The 27727-nt window shown below is 40.2% G+C and overlaps 1 protein-coding gene across 1 annotated transcript in view; it reads left to right on the top strand.

Annotated features, from left to right (window-relative positions):
• mtnr1ba (melatonin receptor type 1Ba) overlaps positions 1-2285 on the top strand; it is an 82478-nt gene extending 80193 nt beyond the window's left edge. Inside the window, exons 2-3 of the mRNA XM_040122994.1 lie at positions 713-831; positions 1536-2285. Of these exons, the coding sequence (XP_039978928.1) occupies positions 713-831; positions 1536-2285 (869 nt within the window). The remainder of the gene's footprint in view (positions 1-712; positions 832-1535) is intronic.
• The last annotated feature ends 25442 nt before the right edge of the window (positions 2286-27727 follow it).

The following is a 27727-nucleotide window of genomic DNA, read 5'->3' as shown; positions in this document are numbered from 1 at the left end:
TATTCCACCTACTTAATTTTCATATTGGGATCTGATTACAATGCAAACAGAATCAAGACAAATAAAACACCTATTGTATTAATACCAAGTGTAAATGCAAAGGCCTATGATCAGGTGTCCTTAATCAGATACAGATAAAATGTTAATACTCTCTGGAGACACAACTGTGTTCAACTAGCTAACTAGATTATAGGTATTGATACACACGCACACTCTGACTCTCTGTCTTGTTCACTCTCTCCACAAACCCCTGCCCAGTTTGTGCATCTTTATCATTTTGCTCTTGCTCCAGAGCTCTACTAAACTTCATATCAAACACTGGAATTTATATGAGGATTTTTTTAAATGTATGTTTACAAGTGTACAGGTTGAGCAGTATTTCTGTTTCAGCAGCACTGGAAGCTGTAACAGTGCCATGTTATTGGTGTCAGTCAGTGGATGCTGTGATAGACTGTAGGAGCTACTGAGATACTGAAAAATAGTTAGTTGGTTACACTAGAGAAGAGAGGTTTAGAAAAGCGTAAACTGGATCACATTATACATCAGCAAATCATGAAAGTAAATGAATGTGTGTATACATTACAGTTATGAGCTTGTTTTCTTTCTAGCTGCCTGTGGTAGTTATACATGGACCTGCTGCTGCTACACTCAAGGTTGTTACAGTCTCAGTCACAGCCTCACATTCCTCTGTTTCCTCTTCTGGCCTTTACAGGAAATGTCTTTGTGGTGAGCCTGGCCTTTGCTGATTTGGTGGTTGCATTCTACCCCTACCCTCTGGTGTTGTACGCCATCTTCCATGATGGCTGGTCACTAGGTGAGACCCAGTGCAAGGTGAGCCATGACTGTATATCTAATACTAACTTGGTTTTAAAGGACTTTTTTAACAACATTCATGCCAGCTGTCTGTATTGTCCCTCCCCCTTCTCTTCTCTGTTGTGAGTTCTCTTATCAACCTTGCTCCAGTTTTAATCTTGACTTCTCTTCTAAGATCCTTCTAGCACGAAAAGCCTCTATGAGTTACTTTACTGTGTTTTTCAGCCCTAATGCTATTCTCCGCTTGCTGGCATTTTCAACCTAGACCTCCTTTTCACTTTGTTAAGTAACAAGGTATTTTCAGAGTGGAACTTGTCATGTACTGTACAAAGTATATTACTGTGGAAGTCAGTACAGTCGTCATTGTTGATTGCCCTCTTGATTAACTGCTCAGCTAATTACACATGAATCCCTTTGTTTGGCTTTAGGGTGCTGAAAACCTATTCTGCACTCCTTTTCATTCCCATCTACCTACAGTGTTGAGGAAACTACTTTGAAACTGTAGCTCATGAAGCTACAAGCTACTCTTACTGGAAGTTATTAAGCTAAAGCAACACATGAGTTTTATTATAAGAGGCTATTCAGAAAACATAGTTTAACACACTGGGGCTGTTGCTCATGACTACTGTTAATTAATACAATAAACGAACGCAGTCACTATTTTGGGGTCTAATTTATTGCAACACTGAGTTGTCATCTCTCCCTCTGTCTGTTTGTCCCAGGTGAGTGGCTTCCTGATGGGCTTAAGCGTCATTGGCTCCATCTTCAACATAACAGGCATTGCCATCAACCGCTACTGTTACATCTGCCACAGCTTCAGCTACGACAAGCTGTACAACTACCGCAACACACTGCTACTGGTGACACTCATCTGGCTGCTCACTGTTGTAGCCATCGTGCCCAACTTCTTTGTCGGCTCACTGCAGTACGACCCACGCATCTACTCATGCACATTTGCACAGACAGTCAGCACCGCCTACACCATCACAGTAGTGGTCATCCATTTCTTTGTGCCCATTGCTGTGGTCACCTTCTGCTACCTGCGTATTTGGATCCTGGTCATCCAGGTGAGGCGGAAGGTAAAGTCAGAGGTCCGTCAACGCATCAAGCCCAGCGACCTGAGGAACTTTATCACCATGTTTGTGGTGTTTGTGCTGTTTGCAATTTGTTGGGCGCCACTCAACTTCATTGGGCTCGCTGTTGCTATCAACCCTGAAGCGGTGGCGCCTCGCATCCCAGAGTGGCTCTTTGTTGTCAGCTACTTTATGGCTTACTTCAACAGTTGCCTTAATGCCATCATCTATGGCCTGCTGAACCAGAACTTCCGCAGGGAATACAAGCGGATCATCATGTCTGTGTGGATGCCACACCTCTTCTTCCAGGACACATCACGTGGGGGCACTGAGGGCATGAAGAGTAAACCCTCACCAGGACTGAATAACAACGAGCAAGTGAAAGGAGAAACTCTTTGACACTGTTTTCCTCCTCTCCTTGTTTCTCTTTTTTGTGTTCACTTGTGCAGTGCCATCGATCAGATTTTAATCTCTACTGTGCCAAAGCAATAAACTCTGGAAATACAGATACAGTAACCAACTGTGAGTGTGAGTGAGATTAAAATGAAAAAAGAGATTTCTCTGCGAAGATATTTCTCATATTGACTACAATAGCTGTGTTATCCATTCTTTGAGTGCGATTCATAAAACCTAAGGCTCATCAATTTTGGTTTGTATTTATCTTCTCAAGAAGACACATTATTTTTAAAATAGGTGATGATCTTAAATTGATTTTCACTTGGATTTTATGTTTCCATGCCTAAAACAAAGTTCAGCTTAGTTTACAGTAAAACATCACAAATGCCTAGTACACCTTTATGAGGTTTCCACTCATAAAGTGAAAAGAATACACACACACACAAACACACACACACACACACACACACACACACACACAAACACACACACACACACACACACAAATTAATTAAACTTGAATCCATAGAATTTCCTCCCTGCAAACTGTTGCCCCAGAAGGCCAATATTTATGGACCCCAGATAATGACCGCTAATGAATCTTGAGACATTTTTTAAAATCCCACTCTTACACAAGAACGGTGAAAATAAAATGAAGTTACTGAGTACATTCACGTAACCCAAAGGACACCCCCTCCTAATGAATTCAGTCCTAATTCCATTGTTTCCATATGAATCTGCAGCGCATGATTTACATTCAGTGCCACTGTATGAAGTAGTGTGACCTTTATGTAGCAGGAGTAAGGATTTGACGGTCAAGGTGGTGGACGGACATGTAGCATGTAAATTTGCAGGTCAGACTTTGATGCTAGTATTGTTAAAAAACACATCATTTAAAAACTTAATAATCTGTGGTGTAGCAGAATTCTTTGCTATAAACACTCATCTAGCAGTAGGGTTGGAACACTGACTGAACTCTGGTGGTCTTTTCAGGACAAACTACTGTTGAGACTCTAAGAATAGCAAAATTGTCTGTATTACCCACTTTCATCCAAATAATTCCAGAAACTAAGGAACACCAGAAACAAAACTTTGAAACTAAATTAGTAACTAAAGCCCTTTTTGCTCTTCTTGCTTGAAAATAAAAGATTAGATAAATTAATCTGACGGATTTTTTTTTTAAACGGAGCTGTTTATAATACAGTTTCCACACAGGACAAAACAAAAACAGAGTTGTGATGTTCTTTGTAATTTACTGTTGTGTGACTCTGTTGTTCAAATGGAAGTAACAAATGGATGCAAAAGAGTTGTGTAGAGGCAGTAAGAGACTGAAAACTCCAGTATGTTTTATTTATTTCTGGTTTAGAATATAACTAAATCGAATTGTGTTTCGACTTAACATGATGTTCAGTGCTGCAAATTCTGCCCTATAGTTCTTGGGTCATTAGGAGGTACTACCTCAGGAGCAGGGCCCTTACTGGGGTCTAGATTGGAGACCTAGATTCTGGTTCCTCTGGACAAATTGCAGGAAAGGGTCCTGAGTTCCTGGAAAAGTTCCAGGGGTAGAGGGGCTACATGTTCCTTTCTCCAACACTTTTTTAAAGTGGGATAAAATGAACTTCTTAGCCTTCAGTGGCCTCTGTCTTTCATCTTTTACTCCTGCTATAATGTTTCAATTGATTGAATTGATTTTTGTCGTATAATTTTTAGCTGCTTTTCAGTTTTCAGAAAAAATTCAAGATCACTTCCTTGATTTTTTTAAAAATAAGAAAACCAAAATTGATGAGCCCTAACATGTATCGTAACTTATTATGTACCACGTTTTGTACACCTCAGGGTGCCTGCCTCCTCTACTGTTTGGGCAATATGTGTTTGAAAGTGGAGGCACCAAGAGATTAGTAATTTAGGTGTATTACGTCATGAAGTCCATGATGGTTGTCTGAGAGTCTACACAGTGGCTTCATTATTCTTCTGGATTTCTGTACTGTATTAGTTATGTACTACTGTGCTAAGTGTTTTGGTGCACCAAATGTTTTTAACGGTGTACTTTATATCAGTAATTATTGTATCTTTAATTTTTAACAGAAAATTATTCAATTATTTTCTCATATTTTTTATGATAACCTTTGGTAAATGCACTTCAGCATGATAAATCCCTAACAGATGTCTTTCGCTTTATTACTGGTGGATGCCTCAAATTTCTAATGGACATTTCCATGGTTTTTCAAAGGTGCCTGATTTATTGTTGATCGCCTCAAAATGAAGAGTTTACCAAAAACAACTAACCATACTGACAGAAGGCTATGGTGGGGTTACAAGTACAGTATATTTTATTAAGCTCTTTACCAACATCACCCAGCAGCTGATAGGGTAGTGTCAAGGTGTGTTCACACTGAATCGAAAGCCAATTTTAGATGTGACACACATGCATTTGAAGACTAAGCAAAGACACAGCTGGACATGAACATAAACATGATTTCAGTTCAAGAAAGTATAAAGTTAAGAAGGTAAGTGAGAGACTGGTGAAGAAAAAATACCAGAAAGAAATGCATTTTTCGATCAGTGAGAATCTGTCTCACACACACACACGCACACACCGACACACACACACACCGACACACACACACACACATGCACACTAACACACACACACACACACACACACACACACACACACACACACACAAACACACACACACACTCACACACGTTTACTTTTGCCATTTTTGGGAAATTACCTATACTTGAATTTGTTTCCTGAAGACTTACCCCAACCATAACCACTGAGCCAAAAATCAGCTTTTTCCCTATTGGGGACACAGTTACCCAATTGGACTAGCCATCCCCAATTAACTGGTCTTTAGTCTGACATTTGTCCCAAAAAGTGACCTGTCAGACCTGTCAGACCACACACATACATACACATGCACACAAATTTGCGCAGCTGTCCTTGTTAGGACAGTGCATTGACTTCCATTCAGTGTGGACAGCCTAACATAAACCCAAACTCTAACCTTGACCAGAATCTCAGAAATTACGTTTTTGCCTTGTTAGGACCAGGCTTTGGTCCCCATAAGGAATACTTGTCCCGACAAAGTTGGCATTTATACCGGAAAAGGTTCCAAAGAGGTAAACAAAAACACATACACACACACACACACACACACACACACGCACACACACACACACACACACACATACACACGCACACACACATGCACACTAACACACAAACACGCACTTATAATGCTCTATCTTTATGCCCTTACAAAATTTCTTAACAGGTTAAAATCTGGCATCTTAAGATGTAAATTCAATTTGAATTCAATCATTTTCCCCATGATTTAGGGGGAGACCAGCATGGTGAGACCACTTCTTTGTCCTTTTGTTGTATTTTTAAGTGATATCCTAACACTGAATTACTCCCCTCCACTCGCTTTAGTGCTCCTTTCTCTATTCAAACTACTACTAGAGATTTGACAAAAAAATGTTAAAGAACATGCATAGGCATGAAATACAGGGAAAGAATAGATTATATAATAGGGTTTTGTGGATCGGTAGGGAATTAAATTATGCATACCTTAACCATGATTTATTTATTCATAATATTAAACTCCTACACCAAAGTTTATCAGCCCTCAGTGGTAAACCTGGAATAGAACATCCACAGTAAAACATCAGAGCTAAGCAGTAGTTATGTAACAGAGGTCATATGACCACATATGACAACAGTCTAGGTCATGCCTTATGTTCAAAGAGGGTGTTGTGATAACATGCCAAATTTCAAAGTATGAACATGCTTTTAATGTATTAAGATGCCAGATTTCAGCAGGGTATGAAGAAATAGCTTTGCATGCAAAGACATAAAAATCCTATGTACCAACACTTGTTCTAAGAAGACATGATTTTAGCCACCTGGCTTGTGATTATGCATTTGTTGCTAGCTAGCTTACAGCTAGTATCTGTACATTCAGCATGGTCACTCTCTGGGGCAAATAAACACGAACTGCACACGAGGCAAAAATTTGCTTCTGAGTTTGGTCTAAACACACCTTTAGTCATCAGACAAATGCAACGCTATAAAATTCTGTTTTGTCTGTTTGTAGGCTTACTAAAGTCATAACACAAAACATAACACCCTGAAGGTATATAAAAGCACAATTATCTATGAAGCCCAGGTGACAGTGTACTTATGTAGTTTACAGGTTTAAATCTTAGTAAAGTTTTAATCTTAGTAATGATGAGAATCATCACTTTCTCTATGCATTTCATACTTCATATCACTACCAGAGAACATGACAGCGAAAGAAGCTTAATCAGTACTTGTGAATAATGCAGTTTTTATGCAGTTTATCTTAGTAAAAACCAAGTGAATCAGTGGGTGCAGGCTGATCTCCAGGCTTGTCATACTGTATTCCAAGTTGGTAAGGAAAATGCATGAGTTCTTTAACTGATCTGTTACGTTTCTTTTATAACCTCTTCTTTTGCTTTGGGTTGGACGATTCTGGCAGGGGGTCTAATGATAACTGTGACGAATTGCTGCTGAAAAGATTAAGACAATGATGATTATGAATCACTAATTATGATGATGATAAATTGGTAGGAACAGATGGTTCGTATGAAATATGTCTGCTGTAAATGCAATGCTTAAAGGTTGAAAAATGCATTGTCTTGTCTATAAAAGAACACTAAGCACTTTTCTCATGGATTTTCTTCAAAGACTCTTCTTCACACACTTTTGACTGTGCTGACACCTACAAACATAATTATCCCAAACATTTTAACAATAATTCCACAGGGCTTAAAGGAGTGCAGTGTAATATTGCCCATGCATGACAGGTCCAGTTCAAGGACACACCATAAGAACTCACATCAATAGCCAGGGCCTTTATTTACCACATCTGCGGAGAGAAGCAGGTCATCATTTGAAACAGGGTTTTATTTCTAATGTCCCTTGTGTTATGAGTATATTTGATATTTACGCAAGACTCAGTTTTTCGGATTTGCCTCTGTTTTAAGATATTGTTGATGCACACTCAACATTTCCTGTTTTCCTGATAAATTCAATACAATGAACATTTCTACAGTACTAATTCCATTAGTACAACAAGTCATGGCACACTGAGAACTCAGATACTGTTCAAACAGTTCCTTCCATTTTGACATTTTTCAGTCCCTTGTAAGTGAACGTCAATGTAATTTAATACTTCATGCAAATATTTTTCATATTTAAAGTCTTCAATTGTCTTAACGAGGATAATCTCTCTAGGTCCTGGTAGGCTTTTAAATTGAAACATCTGCAGGAAGTGTTTAATCTAACTTTCAGAGTGATTAGTGACTTCTTTCCGTGTTTCTGAGCCAGTATTTCTGTTCTAAAGAGAAAGTGAGAGCAGCAGAGTGGTGAGCATGATATGACCTTAGGTTGCCATATAATATACATTATGCTGAACTGAGCTATTTATAGCACTGGTAAGTTAGTATCTTTTTATCTTCATATTTACCGTTGTTAGTCTTCATTTGCTTGTGCTGTCTGTTATTTAAGACATTATTTCAATATAGGCAGTTTCAAATATTTATTTGAGCATAAGAAGTCTTGAATGTTTACATCTGTCACGGATGTAACATTTTGGTTTTGTTACAAGGATATCTCAAAATACTAATTTCAATGAAATTTGATTGAAGGCCAGACCAAGGAACTAGTGATTAGTTTTTGATGTGTATCAGGATCCAGGTGCAGATCCAAACTGTTTTTAAAGATTTCTTAACAATGCGAGATAACTACTGCACGCATGGGTAAAAAAACCACCTCTCTGTTATATTTGCTGCAGATTAGGAAAATGTCCAAACATTTTCTGTTGTTCAAATAACAGGATTGTGCAGCCTTGATGGAGGTGTTCTCTGGGTGCTTTCTACATAAAGACTGGTTGGAAAGATTCCCAGCACAAAAACAGTAGCCGTTGCAAACTGAGTTGTAACCTGACAAGAACTCGAGCAAAGCATTTCTAATGTGGTCAAGGATTCTTACATAGTTTTTCACAGGGAAGTTATGGACAGAGGGGAGTCATATTTACCTGCATATTAAACCGCAATGTTGTGTCATTTACACACACACACACACACACACACACACACACACACACACACACACACACACAAACACTCACACAAACACACACACACGCACACACACACACACACAGCCTTAGTAGCAGCAGTGCAATGGTAGCTTTAAAATACCGGTATTTTGCAGACCATTCTGCAGGTTGTTCATGAGTCTTGTTGTAAATACAAAATTATAGAATCAAGGGTTTTAAGGAAGTCTGCAGGAAAAAATTTAATTAAGCTCTAACAAATGATAATGGATAAATGCAAATACATTGTTTAGTGATTCAAAGATATTTTCACATTTAAATCAGAATTTAAATACCTCAGCTTTAAACTGTGTAGACTGCAGTGCATATTTTTTTGAACTGTAGCTTAATTAATGGCAAATTACCTGGAAGCTTGGCAGTGTAAGCTGTGTGCTACAAAGCAACCTGTACAGACCATAATGAAAGTGACTCCTGGTACTGGAAATGGAACGTTTAGTTTTTCCTGTATTAATGGAATGGCAGACAGTCAGGCTCGGTGGTCATTGCAGAAGGAGCACCTACTACCACGTGTTATATAAAATAAGATCATTCTCAACCTGCAAAACACTTTCTACTATTTATCTATCTGCTGGTTGTGTACATTATAAATCATTATCAATGAGTAAATATTATTTTATTTTGTTTATTTAATTGGCTTAACAAATCGCTTAGTGGTCCTTTAAGTGGGAAAAAGAAAACAGAAGCAAGATATGTTGTATTTATTACTGTGATTTCAGTTTATGATGGAAAGATTAATCATAAGTTTGTCAGTGTAAAAATATTTGCCAATGTAAAGAGTTTAAATGTCAATAAAAGTATTATTTGAATTTTATTAACTTGTTTTTTTTTTGCAAATATTCATATCTGTTAAAATTATATTCACTCTCATTACTGAAACAAAGTCCTTTTTGTGTACTTATTTCTCTCTAGTATTTTTAAAAATCAGTAATTTCACTCTTTCTTAAGTATTATTTATCTCAAGTTTTGTTCTTCGCTACATTTAAAGTTGCAATTATTACAGAGTAAAAACAGAAGTCACATGATGAAGTCATAAACTGTGTGAGAATGAAGCAAAAGAAAGGAGGCAGATCAGCAGCTGCAGCAGAGAAGAAGCTGCTGGTGTGGCTGCAGCAGCTGGAGGGCAGAGAGGAGACACCCTCACTCCTGAATCACGCCTAGCAGTTTGTCAGCAACACAAAAAATGCACAACAATGCAATAAAACGAACAATGCCATGATTAAGATTAGAATTACCCCACCTGGGGGGGGGGATCCATCTACCTTAATTAATCACCACCCAGCGATAATGCTATTACGAGCATGCACCTGTTGGTCACAGATGCTAAAATGCTCATGGTGGACCCTCATCCACATCAACAACCACTGTGTTGCCTAGCAACATAGCAATGTGTGTGTGCACTACAGTGCGTGCAAAAATGTTTAGACTTTCTGTTTGCCATTTTTCTGTTTTTGAGCTGCAGCTGCGGTGGAGTTGACATTGTTTATACATCTTTGCATTGTCTGCCTTAGTAATGCTTTATGTGGCAGCTATTTGATTTACTGTACGTACTTTATTATTACTACATAACGTCACCATATGACACCACAGTAGGTGTCCATATGTTTTAATTATGTTGGTCATTTTTGGTCCTCTCTTCTAGTTAATACAAATGAGGCTACAGGGAGGCGGTTGCATATTTGTAAAAGATAATCAGTTTCATGCACGGGCTGCAAACAACTCTTTAACTGTGTTATTAATAAACATTAATGGTGCTAATTATTCACCATGCGCCACAATGCCGACGTCCCACATGTAATTAATGTAAAAATAACTGATGTGATGTGAAATTATTCTGCAATAATAATATATAGAGTAAATAATTGTTTTTAATAATTCTAAATTTTCTACATTTATTTTTATACTGTAAATTGTTAAATAACAGGATTATTGGAAGCGGCAGGAGTGGTACCAAAAATTTCACTGCCCTTTTTGACCTATTGTTTACTCTATGCAGATGACAAATGCAGTTAGCATACCGTAATGGATCTTTATTTCATTAAAAAAAAAAAAAAAACATCACTGTGTGAGTCTTATAGAAGTCCTTCCTATCATTGAGGATTACAGGGCTACAGGGTCGAAAATTCACGCTCACATTTACACCTATCCCACACAGGCACTGGGAGGACATGCAAACTCCACACAGAATATAGACGCTGTTCTGTGTCAATAGAACAGCTTTCTCTCTCATGCTTTAACTAACATTTTAACAACTGTGTTACCTCTCTACTGTTTAAGTTATGAATTCAAATTCACAAATTCAGAACTGAGCTGAACCATATATTAAAAAATACATGGTCATCATATGTATATATTGATTATTACATATCATTAGAATGATGTCATAATTCTGTCTGTGAATTTATTTGACTGTAGTTCTCATCTCTCTGTAAAGCACTTTGCACAACAGTAGTATGTCTTTAAATGTGCTCCATAAATACACTGATTTGACTTGACATATGTTATTAGTCTGGATTTAATGCTTTTATCTCTGCGCCTCTCAATATTTCCACACCTACTTTCAACCATTACTCTGTGCTAGTTCATGTTTCTGCATGTGAGCACTGCCTGGGGCATGATGGGAGATTAATGCATACAAATTGCGTCTGCCGGCCCAAGCATTACTTAACTTCCAGGGTGGCCATCATCCTGGCAGAGGAGTCAAATAACTGCTGACAGGAGCAGCGACAGCTACAGGCATGAAGAGATGGCTGAATATTGATTTCCCTTGAAACATGTGCATCCTGCCATGACAGCAAGGCCTCAGCTCTGCAGCCTGGAACTCTCAGTCTACCTTTTATTAATAACACCATGTCAAGCCTCAGATTACCACAGAAAATATCCTGGATTCAAAATCACAAGAAAAATCATACATCAACGAACAATCAGGATTCATCAACTGTTAATGTCAACATGAATACATCCACCACATCATCAATTGGTCAACGCTGCCAACACAAACACAGAGGAAATCAACTTCAGTAGAGAAAAGAGAACAGAGAAATGTACTTCAAACCAGTTCAGCATCATGTAACCGGTTGAGAAAGTTTTCCCGCAGGTTAAAGTTAGTCGATCTTTTTCATTTGTGATTTCATAGGGGTCCTTATGAGGCATGATGATGAGGCAGACTTTTTTCACCTACGAAAACAAAACATCAACTGTAAGAATCCATTATTGAGTTTTTTCAGCTAATTTCACAACACACCAAAGAAAACATTTATGTAGAAAAGTTTTTTAACCTTGTTTCAAATAACCAGATGTAAATGCATTTGTCACACTGAAGGAAAGCTAGAAGTAAAAATCCTTCAATTTACTCACAAATTTAAGAATAAAAACTACTTATCAGTCTTCTTTTGGCTTAAAAATGCTTTTAAATGTTAGAGAGCTGCAGAGGTCTGTCAAGTTGGTTCAGAATAGGTCCTCGAGGACTGCAGCACAGAAGCAGAGCTAATAAAAATAATATTAATACAATGAAGCAGTTTCATTAAGAACATAGTAGTTTTAGTCAGTTACTTGCATTTGAACATTTGAATGTTGGATGTTACAGTTTTTTCTTTTTTTGTCATTTATCAGGCTGCAAACAAACAACAAGAATAAATCTGACATTGATTTACAGTCACCATCTAAGCATCTTTATTGTCTGCACTTGTCACTGTGAAATAAAATGGGTACTAATGAATTAACAGGTACTAGTTTGTGGCGCTAAGCGGCTGGTTCACAGTTAATAAGTGGCCAATACTCCGTGTTGTGGAGACTTTGCTAATTATTTGTCAACTCATCAGTGTAGAAAGTGTTCAGGAGCCCAAGATGTCTTATGTTGAAAGACTTATGGAAGCCAAGGAGATTGGAGAAATTATCAATACAATTATATGTGCATGATGCCATCTCCATTCTGAAACTCAGTCCCCTGTGCTCAGTCTTTTAACCCCTACAGATTATGCTACAAATACTTTACACCCAGAAACGGTCAAACTCAATGCCTCCACAGTATGTGGAGATAGTCTGTTGGTTCACTATTCTGTAAACAGGGAAATGTTCTTACCCGTGTTATTTCAGATAACGTTGCATATAGCCTTCAGTACAACGTCAGCGCATCCTGGTCTGGAGCTAATGTTATATGACTATTCCCATGGATTCTAGCAGACCCTAATCTATGGTATCTAGGCAGGCAAAAACAGTCTCCTTTGACCTTGGCTACTACGCCAATGCTGCTTCACTTTTATCAGAATGGCTCTATTTTCCCCAGATAACCTAAGACAGACCTCAAGGCCCATGCTTGACCTGTGTATCCCAATAGAAAACACTCCGTTTCAAAGATACTAATCACTACGTAATGATTTATTACAAAGTATCTCCTATCTAGTCTGTTATCTAATAACTCATCGTGATCCATATAGTCTTCATTATATAGTCCCCAATTCAGAATTATTTAGAAACTACTCATTAACGATTCATTAATTATTGGGTCGTTCCTGATTCATTCCTCACCACTGGCTCCTCAGCATAGCACAGTACACGTATAACATAAAGATGTGTAACAATAATGAGACTAATAATAAAACTAATAACTATAATAATAGGGTGAATAATAGTACTAATAAAACAAAATAATAATTATAGATATTATTATAATGAATAATAATACATGATAAACATAATATTTAAAGTAGTGGGTGTTGAGCAGGATCATGGGGGCAGTAGGTGGTTTGCAGACACAGATCCAGAGTCTCTAGCACCAGGGGTAAAAATACCTGCAGAAAGCGACAAGAAGAGAGACGAGAAAGCACAAAACTATGGGAGAGAGAAGAATTCAAGTTAGTAACAAACATTGATCCCATATGAATGCGTGCAGATGGAGAGGAAGAGGAGGAGAGAGGAGCTCGGTGTATCATGGGAGTCACCCGGAAGTCTAGGCCTATAGCAGCATAAATAGGGGATGGTCCAAGACAAGCCTGAGCCAGCTCTGACTATAAGCTTTATCGGTAAGGAAGGTGTTTAAGCCCACTCTCAAATGTGGAGAGGGTATCGGCCTCCCGAACCAAAACTGGAAGATGGTTCCACAGTAGAGGACCCTGATGACTGAAGGCTCTGCCTCCTATTCTACCTTTGGAGACTCTAGGAACCACAAGCAAGTCTGTATTCTGGGAGCTCAGTGTTGTAGTGCGGTAACAGGGTACTATGAGCTCTTTCAGATATGACGGTGCCTGACCATTAAGGAATTACAATAATCCAGCATAGAGGTAACAAAAGCATGGGCTAGTTTTTCAGTGTCTTTTCTAGAAAGGATGTGCCTGATTTTTGCAATGTTACGAGGGTGAAAAAAGGCAGTCCTTGAAGTTTGTTTTATGTGGGAGTTAAAGGACATATTCTGATCAAAGAGGACTCTGAGAAAACTTTATCATTAGATAAGGTGTTTCTGAAGTGTTGGGGGCCAAGCAGAATAACTTCAGTTTTGTCTGAGTTTAACAGCAGAAAGTTGCTGGTCTTTATGTCCTTAAGGCAAGTTTGAAGTTTAGCTAACTGATTGGTTTCACCAGGCTTTACTGACAAATACAATTGGGTATCATCAGCATAGCCATTGAAGTTTATGGAGTGTTTCCTAATAATATTGCCAATAAAGCTATAAAGCTATAGTATAAAGCTGCCACAACAACCTCCTACCTCCGACTCCCTCCCTTGTGAACAGATCCTCAGTTAACAAGTGGCACTGATAGACAGATATAGTATTTTTGGATGTGTCCTTCTTGATTGAACCAAACATTGTGATTACCGGACAATAAAATATGCTCTCATAATCTGGAGTAGCCTAGTGGTTATGTCATTGTGACGTCAAGTATCCATTGTGGTACGTTACTTTTAATGTGTTGTCATATCAAGTGTTTGATATATCTTCTGTCTTAATACTTTGGTTGCTGCTTTATGTGTAGCTATATGTAATCCCTAGATTGAGGTTTATGACACCACTTACATGTTTATGCCATGCTTTGTGTATTTCTATGCTACAAACTTAGTTGTTGCCATGATTTCCACTATGATCTGAATGTTGAATTGTTGGGTTGCCATGGTCTTTAATTCTATATGCCTCCACAAGGGTGACAGCTGCGGCTGGAGGCATTATGTTTTCAGGTTGTCCATCCGTCTGATGAACACCTTGAGGGAATTTCTTCAAACTTGGCACAAATGTTCACTTGGACTCAAGGTTGAACTTTCAATTCTTGTGAACACAATATATCAGGAACTGTTGAACTGGGCTGCAGACAACAGGACTCAAAGGCGCAACTCAAAAACTCAGGCAGTCGAAAATGCTTGCTTCACATACCAGGGTTCGGTAAACAGCAGTCCAAAAAGATCAGGCAGAGGTATTTGGCTAGATCAGGGTCAAAAATACAAGAAATTGGGTTGTTACAAGAAATTCACATGGAAAAAATGGAATGCTATACACAAGGTACTGAGACAAACTGGCAAAGAGGGAAGGAAACACAGAGACCCAAACCAGGGAACTGTCCTTGACAGGTTGCACGTGTATCAGTCTCACTGTCACAGGATTAGTCACTTTTGACACAGACAATTGACCAACAAAATGAGGAGCCAACTTACAGGATTCCACATAAAGAGGAAGATGCTGGGTAGATAGCCAAACCTTCTGATCAGTCTGATAAGATGTAGCAGGAGTTTTGACGGTGGTCCGCCATCCAGGTGCCGATTGAACCTCCTCCTCTAGGGGCTGAAACAGGGGTGGCTGGTAACCAAAGGCTGCACTGAAAGGGTGAGAGAGACCAGTAGAGGAACATGGCAATGTATTATGTGCATATTCCACCCAGATGAGATGCTTAGTCCAGGTGGCTGGGTTCCGAGAAACTGGCGCAGGCCGGACTCTAGTTCCTGGTCCAGACATTCTGCTTGACCGTTGGACTGGGGATGATAACTGGAAGAGAGACTAACAGAGACCCCTAGCAGAGAGCAGAACGTCTTACAAAACCGGGAAACAAACTCGGAACCCTGGTCTGACACTACTGGGAAAACCATACAGATGGAGCACATGGGACAAAGCAATCTCTGCCGTCTCTTTGGCAGAGGGTAACATGGGCAGAGGAACAAAATGCACCATCTTAGAGAATCTGTCCACAACAGTGAGGATCAGGGTGTTACCTTCAGATGGAGGCAGTCCTGTGACAAAATCCAGGGAGATGTCAGTTCTGGGGCGATGTAGGACAGGCAGAGGGCATAGCAACAAGGAAGCAGAATGCCATGGCACCTTGTTTTTGGGCGCATACCCAGAAAAATGGCAACATACTCCCCTACCTCAGTCTCCATGGTCGGCCACCAGAAGCATTGTTTAATGATGAAGAGAGTCTGTTTGAACCCCGGATGGCAGGAGAAGAGGGAGGGGTATGCCCAGTGAATCACCTAAGAATGAATATGAACATTTACATTAATCTGTCTGACTCTCCCCCCTACTTGGAGTCTTGGGAGCAGCATCGGGGTCAAACTGGCGAGAGAGAGCATCTGGTTAGATTCTTTGAATCTAAAAGTGATATAACAGAGTGAAATTGAAAGAAACAATTAAAGCATAGAGCCCACCTGCCCTGTTAGGGGTTGAGCCTCATGGCAGTCCGAAGATACTCCAGGTTCTTGTGATCTATCCTAACTAGGAATGGATGCTCTGCTCCCTTCAGACAATGACACCACTCTTCAAGAGCCACCTTGATGGCCTGTAACTATCGGTTCCCCACATCATAGTTCCTCTCTGAAGCTGAGAGTTTCCAGGAGAGCAAAGCGCATAGATGGAGTTTGTTGTCCTTGGCTGATTGCTGGGAAAAAATGTCCAAGGCTTCCACCTCCAACACGAACTGCAGGTGCAGGTCAGGCAGGATCAGCATGGGGGTGGTAGTGAAATAATCTTGAGTCTCTGAAAGGCCTGGTCTGCCTTAGGGGTACACTGGAATTTAGTCTGATAGAGTCCCTGGCCGTGATCCTGGGTTTTTTCCTTTGCATTTCCACAGGTTTCCCCTTTTCCCATGTGCTCCTGTTTTGTTTTCCCCAGTCTGTCATGTTTATGCCTGTGTGTCTGTGTCTGGGACGTGGCGCTCCTCTGTCTCTCTCTCTCTCAGCCGCCAGCATCCTATCAGTCAACACACCATGAGTCAAGACCACTGCATAAAATCCCTGGTTCCACAGTCACTCTTCGCCAGAGAGTTGTTCTCAACCGACCAGTAGACTACTATGGCCGCTTGGATCTGTCTTAGTCTAAGTTTGTTCCCTGTGCTTGCTCGGTATTGATGCCTGTATTTCCTTGTGTCCAGGATCACTCTTCAGTCCTCGTGTCTGCAAACCTGCTGTGTACCACACTCCAAACCCTCTGGCAGTCATCTCCAGTTCCCTACCCATCTGCCTGCCTGCTCGCCCCACATCTCCAGTTAAGACCACAGCTTCCCTCAGGTCGACTCCCTGGAGATCCTCTCCATCCTCCATCTGCATTTCCCATTCCATCACCATTCCCTACCGCCCTCACCACTCTGCTCCCCGCTGCACTCAAAGACTCTACCAGCCAGCTCAACAGATCCGTTTCCCCCCGGCACTCTCATCTCCTTAGTCCCCCCTGCCTCATTCCAGCACCTTTGCCTATTCTCCTCAGCTTCCCTGCCCAAAGCTTCAATCCTCCTTCATTCTCCCTAATAAATATCCATGCTGTGTTTTCGCGTCTTGCATTTGGGTTCCCCGTCTCTCGTGACAAAACATTCTAGCCACGATGAACCCAGCAGACATGAATTTGCTTCATCAGGCCCTTTACCAGTCAAGGAATACTGGTTGGCCAACATGGACAGGTTAGCCAGGAAATTACTGAGAACCTTCTGTAATTGTCATCATATGTGTCAAGCATCGGAGAGCAAGTAAATTATGTCTCGTCTCATCTCCTTCAGCCTGTGCCTGGATCCCCTCCTCGGCCCAGCCAAATAGCTTCAGACTCTCCTCCCAGTGCCACAGCCCCAGCTTTCCATTCTTGAGCCATATTCCGGCAGCCTAGGACCATGCTGAGCCTTCCTGCTCCAGAGCTCCCTTGTTGTGAGCCAGCAACTGTCATCCTTGATCTCAGATAAGTCGAAAATCGCATGCATTATGGGGCTTCTACAGGAAGGTGCACTAGACTGGGCTACTGCAGTGTGGGAGAACCAGAACTTTCTGTCTAATATGAAGAAAGTTTGATCACCCTGTGCAGGGCAGCAATGTACCCAGCTGGTTGCTTTCCATCTGTCAGGGAGCTTTCAGAGTGGCAGAATTTTCGATCAGGTTTCGGACCCTGGTAACGGACTCAGGAAGGAATGACGAGGTCCACCAAAGAGTGTTCATAAAAGGGTTAAACGACCAGGTAAAGGACGAAATAGCTCTTTGTGATGATCTTAGTGGTCTTGATTCCCTAATCTCCCTGGCTACGGGCTCCGGGAGAGACGCAGGGAGAGGTCCAGCTGTCCTTCCCTAAAGTTACCACTCACCACTCCCTCCACTCACTCTACAGTCCCTAGACTTGCGCTACCAGCTCCCCCTGGCAAGGAATCTATGCAACTGGGTTGTGCTCGCCCCATCCCCACGGAGCGCCAGCGCAGAATGCTGGTGGGTGAGTGTGTTTAGTGTGGCTGCACCACTTTCCTCATGTCCAAAAGGGAAGGCTCACCAGTAACTGTGGGGGTGCTGGTGAGCCGAAACCTCTTCTCTGTCAACTCCCCGACCCCGATTGCAGTTTAACGCAACAATATCATCGAACAACCACTCTCTGTCTATTCCTGTACTAGTGGAGTCCGGTGCACATGAAAACTTAGGGGATAAAACTATTGCCACTCAATCTCTCAATCTTCCACTTGATGCCATTGCATTGGATGGTAACTAACAGACTGAATCCCTCCATCTCTAACTCTCAGGTAATCACCACAAAATCATTCAGTTTAATCTAATGCCATCTCCTCATTCTCCCCTGGTTCTAGGTATGCCATGGCTAAAGAAACACAATCCCCATTTCAACTGGGTCCAGGTTTGAGTGATTAGCTGAAGTTCCTTCTGCCATTGTTCCCGCCGTCAGAGGTCATTGCTGAGCTATCTGTATACGAATCTCCTGATTTGTCCACAGTGCCCTCAGAATATCATGATCTAGTGAGGTGTTCAGTAGAGATAGGACACTCTCACTACCACCTCACTGCCCTTACGATTGTGCCATAGACCTACTCTATTTGGGGATTGTGCTGCGTTAGCCAGGGATACACTAGAATTAGTGGGTGTTGAGGGGGATTGAACACATGGAAACTAAGAGTCTCTGTGTGGTGGTCAGGGAAGCTGAGTTGTATGGATTGTGTGTGGTGAGTTACCCAACAGAGACTTTCATCGTCCATCTAATGCACTTGCTTCCAGAGGCAGAGGGAAGGAGTCAAGGCCCTGCATCTTCTGAACTTGGTCAGTGAAAGATTAGTCTGCCCACCAAAAGCTGACATGAGGCTTTCCTGTCTTTTCCTGTCCGTCACAGACCCTCTTATCCCTCTTCATCTCTTGGTGTAGTAAGGCTAGTTGTTCTTCTTGTTGATTCTCTGCACCTGGGCTTTAAGGGCATTATGGACTGGTTCAGAATTGGCTGAATTCATATTGGCCAGTTCATAGTGTTAAACTGAGGTTCAGACAACAGGACTCAAATGCACAACTCAAAAACTCAGGCAGTCAAAAATGCTTGCTTCACAAATCAGGGTTCCATACACAGCAATTCATTCAAAAGATCAGGCACAGGTATCCAAATCGCTACGCTGGAGCAGGATCAAAAACAGACATTAAATACACAAGGAAGGAGAAACAATAGGACACAGGTGGATCGCATCAGGGCGAGGCAGGTAATCACACAGGCTGGAAACACATGAAGGGCAGGATGTGAAGTGTCTGAAATTCCGACAAAATTCACAGGAATGTCTAATAGGATAAAATGATGAAGTGATGGCATCTTATAACGTTCAGAGGTCAGCAAAAACACTTTTTTAGGCATTACTTAAAGCCGTAACTCAGGAACAGAAGGGGAGACTGTGACCAGTCCTGCAACTCTACTGGTTGGCAAGTCATACAACCGTGAGGCGGTAATTCTAGTTTTCATACTATATGTGATTTTGTATGTTTTCTTTTATGTTTGTATGTTTTTTTATAACCCATCAACCTGCCACAGACCGCAGATGAAAATTAGCACATTTACATGATGGACCCATGTGCTCACCCCTGTGCATTGTCCCTTCTTAATGTATAAACATAAACATAAACAGTTCTCATTTTCATTGCATGTGGTGCCTTGTTAATGCGAACTGTTAATATACACATCATTCTAGAATGGTAATGATGACAGGCTAAAGCAATGGTTCATTGATTTCTGTTCTAAAATCTAAAATGTTTAATTATAAGAATAACCACTCTTAAAAAGTCTTTACTTAAATGACAAAATACACCATAAATTGTGAGGAAAACAATTTTTTGATATGTATCACAATCTACCCGCTGAGCAAGACGAGGCTGAAGGACACCACTGTGCCTACCATTGATGTTGTTACTCTGATGTCTTTTCTTCCAATTTGGTGTGTCTGCTATTCAGTATGATGACCTTCTGTTAGCGCTGAACACTGTTTTAAGATGACCCATACACACTTTGGAAGAATCTCTACTTAGAAGTGCTGTTCATTCCCAAAATTATGAGAATTTATCATGACAGAGTTGTTCATTTAATAATGTAAGTTTATACATGATAATCTTCAACTGAAGCACACATTCATGGCAGGCTGTAGCCATTTTGGTGCCCTAAGCGAGATCAGGATTTGGTGCTGTGTGTAGTGTGGGTCACATTTCAAATGTCTGAGTTGTTAACAGCTCCACCAAATAGTGATTTGTCCCTCTAATGTTCTTTGAAGAAATGTTCAAATGATCCAATATCTCTAATCAAAGATTAGACAAAAAGTCCACAAACTGAAAACAGATGAGTGAATCAGAACTCTGATTTTTCTTCTTTCCTCTCCCATTAATCATCTCACAACCCCTCAGATTTATCCCTGTGTATAGAACTGTATGTAAAGTAGTTCAAACTAGCTCCACCTCCAGCATCATGTTGCTTAAACACTGATGCTTCATTATTAATAATCTAATGTTGTCATATATAATAATAAATGAGTCAGAGGGACCAAACCAGAACTTTTACGTAATACTTTAACTACATTTTGCTGCTAATACTTATGTACTTTTACGTAAGTAGGATTTTTGTTACAGGAGTTTTACTTGTAATTGAGTATTTTTACATTGCTGTGTTGGTACTCTTACTTAAGTAAAGGATCTTAATACTTCTTCCACCACTGCTTGCCATCCAGATTCATATCCTTCAATCTGTATCTGAGTCTAGAAGCTATTGTAGCATCATTAGCTACCATTAGCTTTATTGCTATTTAGCTAACTAGCTACTACAAATGAAAAGTCTACACACAAAGCCCATTTTAATGTTAATATAAGATGACATACTGGGCTTTCTTTTCCTCCTCCTCTTTTCTCTGTTTTCGTCCTTGCACACCTGAAGGCTTGGACCTGTTCATTATGAAATAACTTGATTTAACATTAAATGATACATCACTCTGGCTGATCCAATCTAACATTTGCCATCAGTCAGTCAGTGTTGTGTCAGGGATGCAAAATGATGCATCATACGGTTCCCATCATCCCCCACTATCAGTGCACAGTGTGCATTGTGCAAGTGCGCTGCAGTGCAGATGAAAAACTGTGAGGAGCAGCAGTGTTTATTCCATCATGTTGTCAACTTGTGACTGTCAGTTCAGGTGTATGTTCATTATTGTAATTAAAAGGCTGTTTTTTTGATAATGTTGTTACTGTAACCATGATTAATAACGTTATGTTAGTGGCATTCTTGTGGCGACCCCTGACATTCAGCTCACTAGGCAGCTGCCTATGTTGCCTATGCCATGAGACAACCTTGATTCATGCACCTATGCTGACAAGCTGGTATCTTTATGTGATTCATTGTGAGTCTGTACACTCGTAAAGTCCAAAGCCTGGGTAAAGGAATAAAAGCTGCTTTTACAATTAAAGCGAGCAAGGTGCAACAGTCTGTAGGTTGGCTGTAATGCATAGTTGAAAAAGGGTATTACAGCAGTCGGTAAGTAATGGAGGTAAAGTGCAAAAAGGAGCCATTATTCATCATGAGTCCTTATGTGTGAGACAGTTTATATGTAGCAAGCTCACAGCTTGGGGGAAGAAGCTGTTCTGAAATCTATTCATGTCAACAGGTTCATGGTTTACTTTGGTCACTATGAAAGGACAAAAAGGCAACCTGATGGAGTACTTAATTGTAAATTTACCCCAGTAACAACCTCCCAAATAAGCGATGCTCTTGGAACAGCACGCTGGTATTAACTCTAATAATTGGGAACTATGAACTATATAAAGTATGAACTTTAATGTTTAAAACCATTTACAGTTAATTAAAAAAAAATACAATATTAACAAAAATAACACTTATCACACAAGGCATGATACTTTTGGTTATGTTTGGGGCTAAAAAAAATCCATTAAGACTCAACTTCAACTGTGAACAAACTGTCACACATGAACATTTTGCCGTTGCTGAAGTTGGGCTTTAATGGACTCAGCAAACTGTTTAACAAATATAATTTTGCCTAGTACTGAAATGAACTCTATGGTTCAAAAATAGCCTATGAGTGTCAAACCTTATGTGAGGGTGATGCACAAAGCTGCCACTTGAACAATCAAAATATAGTATGTAGCCATAACACTGTTCAGAAACCTGCAGGCTTTGTCAGTCTTCCCCAGATTGGCACCAGCCTTCCACCTGCATCTGTGGATGATGCCAGAGAAGGTGATCTTCATATCGGGATGCTGCAGGTGGAGGTGGTGAAAGTCCTCCTTCATTGCTCAGATGAGGTTGACGCTTGAGACATCCCACAGGTCATTCTATGGCTATGGCTCAGGAGGTAGAGCGGGACGTAGAAGGGGTCATCAGGCGAGAAAATAAGTCCTGTATAGTTTTCCTGTCCCATTTGACCTTATATCCCAATCACTCTTAATTCACCCTGAATCATGAAAGGGGAGCTCTGTGTTTAAAGGGGATGACAATAGTGAATGTGATTGGCCATGACTGTCCCAGCCTCTAACATGCCCACCTACAGTGTATGATAATGTATTCTTTCCTGAGCCGTATCCAAATGCTTGGCCATAAGAATACCAAAATGTGTTTGGCACGCCCCTGACGCACTGAGCAGGGCACGTTTGACTGCAATCTGCACCGAGCTACCAGGTTCACGAAAATAGAGCCTTTAGACAGTGTTTATGCCAATTCCGCCACTCCTGATATGTACAAAGAGTTAATTTCAAATGTATCTGCATCCATAGGCACTACCTGCTGTGCAGTCTATTGAAGCATTTGGCTGTATATCTGCAAATAATGTTTTTTACAAAGGTGGGCTCTTTCCTCTCAATTCAGCTGCTCATGAATATCCATTGCAAATGTTAGCCTTTAAAGTCGCAAACAGAAAATATATGTTCACAGTTTGTTCAAGGTAACAGCTAAGATTAAAGAAGATTATGCATGTTATTGATACATGTTAATGATACTGTTACCAGGCTCTCTGGCAGCAGGAACCGATTAGATTTAAATGAACACTCTTCCAAAATTGTCCTGTTTATTTCAGTCTCTACTAGTCTTCATCCCTGAAACATGCTTTCTCAAGCAGCGAATCTTTGTGCATGACAGTATTGGATCTGTCCTAAAATTTTGTGACCTCCTCCAAATGGGCTCCTGTTGGAAAATGCCTCATGACAACCAACCTCACTGGCTGCTACTTTATACTCCTCTTTCAATTACTATATTCAAGGTCTTATTGATAACATTGTAGTCAAGTCCTCTATAAACATTTGACTGCAATTTTGAAAACATTTTAATTTTGCAATTCTCTCTATGTCATGACTCCTGCCCCAGTCCTTTCCATTTTGGCCATTCTGCCCCTGTCTTCTGCCATTTTTCCATCAGCCACCAGGTGTCCCCAGACTTTCATCCCTGTTCCCAGTCACCTGACTGTCCTGCCCATCGACATACCTGTTCCCACTTGTCTTCAGCCCTGCAATCACCAGAGCACTCCCCATCTGCACCTCATTTACTAATCAAACCTGGACTATAAATTCCAGTTCAGTCCCTTTTTTTTTTTTTTTTTTTTTTACTAGTTGGATCATCTGCTAATGCTCCTGCTAATGCTCCTGCTAATGCTCCTGTTCATGCACCTGTTCATGCTGCTGTGTGTTTTCCTGTGCACCTGCTACTTGTGTGTTTCATCCTGTTGTCTCTACCTGTTCCTTCCTGCCTGCTCGTCTACCCGTTTACCTGTAAGCCTGTGTTTTCAGTATTAAAACTACTTCACTGAATCTTCACTGGGTCCACCCTGCAGGTGCTGATAATAGCAAACCATAACACACTATGTCTGCCCCACTCAATACCACTCATCTATTTCCTCCATCTACCATGGACAGTTGTATCTGGTCTAACTATGGTGTCACATCACGGCAGGATCTGTACATTGATGGGATTTTTTTCAGCAGGAAAAAATTTGAATACCCCAAAATAACTTTTTTGATACCTGCACTCATACCCAGTAGAGCTGATAAATACAAGCTTGTACTTAAACATTTAAGCTGCAGCCATGTTTTTCTTTCTTATTTTTTCAGATCCCTTCCCAGTTATTCAGTTGAACAGTTTTTTACTCATTTGGATAACAAAATTTCTTTTGTTTTGTGGATAATTTTTTCCCCCTCAAATTTATTTTCATTATTGTTACTCTTTTTTCTCATATCTTGTTTACATTCTACATTTATGTCCTAATATCAGTATTTTATACTTTCTTTTTTAAACAATTATGTGGGTAATGTGTATGCTTGTTGTATTTTCTAACTTTTTCACATGTATGTACAGTGGGGTCCAGAAGTCTGAGACCACTCCCATTCTCAGACTTCTGAACCCAACTGTATGTAAATGTGTGTGTTTTTTGTTGTTGTTTTCTTTCCAGATAAATACTAATTATGCTCTCTTTCATTGTCTATAGCCAATGAAGTATCCAGTGTTTGTTTGTCCTTGAGAAAATTAATAAGAGATGTGTTCACAAAAAAGAGAAGCACCCTGCAGCCTCAGTGATTCACTTTAACCTGTATTTTTTGACATTAGCTTTACTTTATAGTTTGGAGTCCCAAAGACCCTACTGCTGCATGTGTAAAGATTATAGTAATTGCAAAATCGTTTTTTCCCCTCTTTAATGTTTTGCCTTTTCTTCTCACATCATTAAAACCCACTCAGTAGAAATGTGGCTACATTTCCCTTTACCACACCTGGACTTGAATATTTAATCAAGGTGACAAAATACAGAAATTATGACCAAACTGTGACAAAATAAGAAAAAGCTAGACAGACTTCTTGTGGATTTGGGAGGGATAGTGCAGCATTAAATACCCTCAACAACAATCAGATATGTAGCATATATTAAAATCCATTGTATTTAGGCAGGATTTACAGATGATGACCCCAGACAGAGGTAATGTGTCATTTTCTGTCGCAGTTCTCATAATCAGTAAGTATTATGCTGATATGAGAACCTGCAGTTTCCAGGACATCGGGGTTAAATTTCTACTAAACAGTTTTTCTATTATCATCAATAAATTTGCATCTCCTGCGTTAAGTGGACTTTCTGTGGTCTCTCTCTTTTTCTCTCCCCTTTTTGTTTTTTAAGGTCTTTTGATTCATTTGGCTTTTCTGGATCAAATTCTTTTTCTTTGTATTGTCCATATTATTTCTGTAATTTCATTGCTTTGGAATCTGTTTTACTTGTTTTGGTAAGCACTTTGTAGCTTTGTTAATAAAACTGCTACGTAAATAATGGTTGTTGTTGTTTACCAATACATTACTTCAAATGAATCAGACACTGAACAGGTAACCGGTCAGATTCAGATGGAAAAGCTAAGGTATACCAGAGTTTGGATGCTGAATGTTAACGTCTAGCTGCTATGTTTGTCTGTTTCGGTGCTCACCCACCCCACGCATTTACTTCCAGAGCCTAAAGAAGAAGTAGAGGACTATTTCACCCACAGTTCAAGTTAAAACAGGGAATAAGGCAGTGTGGTCTACTGGTTTCTGCATCTGCTACAAATGGTACAGTGGCTCTAAGTCACATTGTACTGTGCCCCTTCTGACCTTTCAATGTCTCTAGTAAAACAGCAGACTAAAGAAGCCGATCAGGTAGAGGAAAGTGCTCTGAGGACACCAGGTGGACAGACATGGAAGACAAACACACAAAGCTAGTGGAGACAGGCGACCAGTTCCAGTATCTATAATCATACTTTAGCGTGCATTCTATGTGTGTGTATATAAGTGTATGTATATGTATATATATAAAAAATATTTATATATTGTATGTATATATGTGTGTGTGGGTGTGTGTGTGTGTGTGTGTGTTTAATACACACAACAGTGTATACAATGCATGTAATGTTTTGATTGTTCTTTGCACTTACATGCTGTACACCCTTGCAATACTTAATCAACACAGTAAAAGCCATGTACATTTCTCTACATAGATACTGTGTTTACTATTTGTTTTTATTTGGTATTTTGTGCTTCTTTGGGATTGAAATATTTTTTAATAGTCTCTTTATACCTCTAACCAGTGTATCATTGCTACAAGTTTGTCTGATTCTTTTTTTTTTTTAGCTTTTTTGTTTTAGTATCTATAGGCTATTTGTAACTTACTGTACATTTGTTCTCTGCACTGTGTAAATGTGACCCGACATTTATGAAATGATGTGAATCATGTGCTATGGCCTTCACGGTCGCTAGATCTCAACCCAGTTGAAGACCAATGGGAGATTTTGGACCGACGTGTTAGACAGCGCTCTCTACCACCATCATCAAAACACCAAATGAGGGAAGATCTTTTGGAATATTGGTGTTCGTAACTCCAGCGGAGTCCAGAGACTTGGAGAATCAATGATGAGGAGCACTGAAGCTGTTCTGGAAGTAAATGGTGGAACAACACCTTACTAAGACACTTTATGTTGCATTTTCCTTTAATGATTTATTGCCTTATTCAGTGTTTCTACTGGTTTTAATCACTGGGTCCCTTTGTTTTGGAGCGGAAACCTCTGTGGATACTTCAGCTCCCCGTAAAAACCTCCTGAACGATTTATCACTGAAGGAATCCTAACTGGGTGAAGGTGACTGCCATGATGGCCATTGTGGAGAAGACAACAACTCCCATGGTCCCACACTACTTTACGTCGTCACCAAACTCCATCTTTTGTTATTTTTTGATAGAGGGACCCCTAGCAGCAGAAACGTCCATACTATGCATTTAAATGGATCGTGCATGCGCACTTCTTTAAAATACTGGGGGGGATTCAGTGCTGATTCGTTGAATGCGAATACTACACGATGTGTGGCTGAGATAATCGCCCTTTTACATACGTCTAAAAAATTTTAGGGGAAGCTACATATACAGAGGGACAGCGAGCGCACTTAGCTGTGGCACCCACAGCAGCCAGTTAACTTCCAAATTAACGTTATCATAGTAGCTTTCTGCCAGGTTCAGTGATGCGTGAAGAGTGCGTGGAAGACACGACATTGTTGTGGCACTTGTTTGCTTTCTTTGGTTTCACACGGCTACGGAGCTCACCCATATATTATGTGTCACGTTAGTATTACGCTAATGCTAGCTTTATTTTGTAGCTACTAGCTGACAGCCGACTGATTTGGTTATTTGGTTATTTGTGCTTCTTTAGGTTTGAAATATTTCTCAAGATGACCCAACCACAAAAACTCGTGTCTGCTGGCCGCTCCGACACTCTCAGCGGGTGACTGCCACTGAAGCCGCTCAAAAACCACTGAATCAGACGCTGGTACAACCTCATCGAAAATCCAGACTTTGGGACAGCCCTAAAAATGTAATTGAAATACTGCCTGGGGTCATAGTTCCTGAACTATAATCCTGAACACCAAAGAATAACTCTTTTTACATCCAGGCTAAACAAGATATTTGAACAAACCCTTTAATACTACTTTATTTTTTGAATTATCAGTATAAACCCATTGTAATTTTGCATACTAATTTTGGTTTTGTTATCAGTCTGTCCTTCTCTTTTCCTTTGCTTGAGGTAAACTGTTGTGTTAGGGTGAGAAAGCAAGAGCATTGCTACCCA

This window comes from Xiphias gladius, unplaced genomic scaffold (genome assembly GCF_016859285.1).
Source record: "Xiphias gladius isolate SHS-SW01 ecotype Sanya breed wild unplaced genomic scaffold, ASM1685928v1 HiC_scaffold_1472, whole genome shotgun sequence".
In the NCBI taxonomy this organism is placed as follows: Eukaryota; Metazoa; Chordata; class Actinopteri; order Istiophoriformes; family Xiphiidae; genus Xiphias; species Xiphias gladius.
Note: the sequence above shows the minus strand (reverse complement) of the source record. Positions and strands in the feature narration are given on the sequence as shown.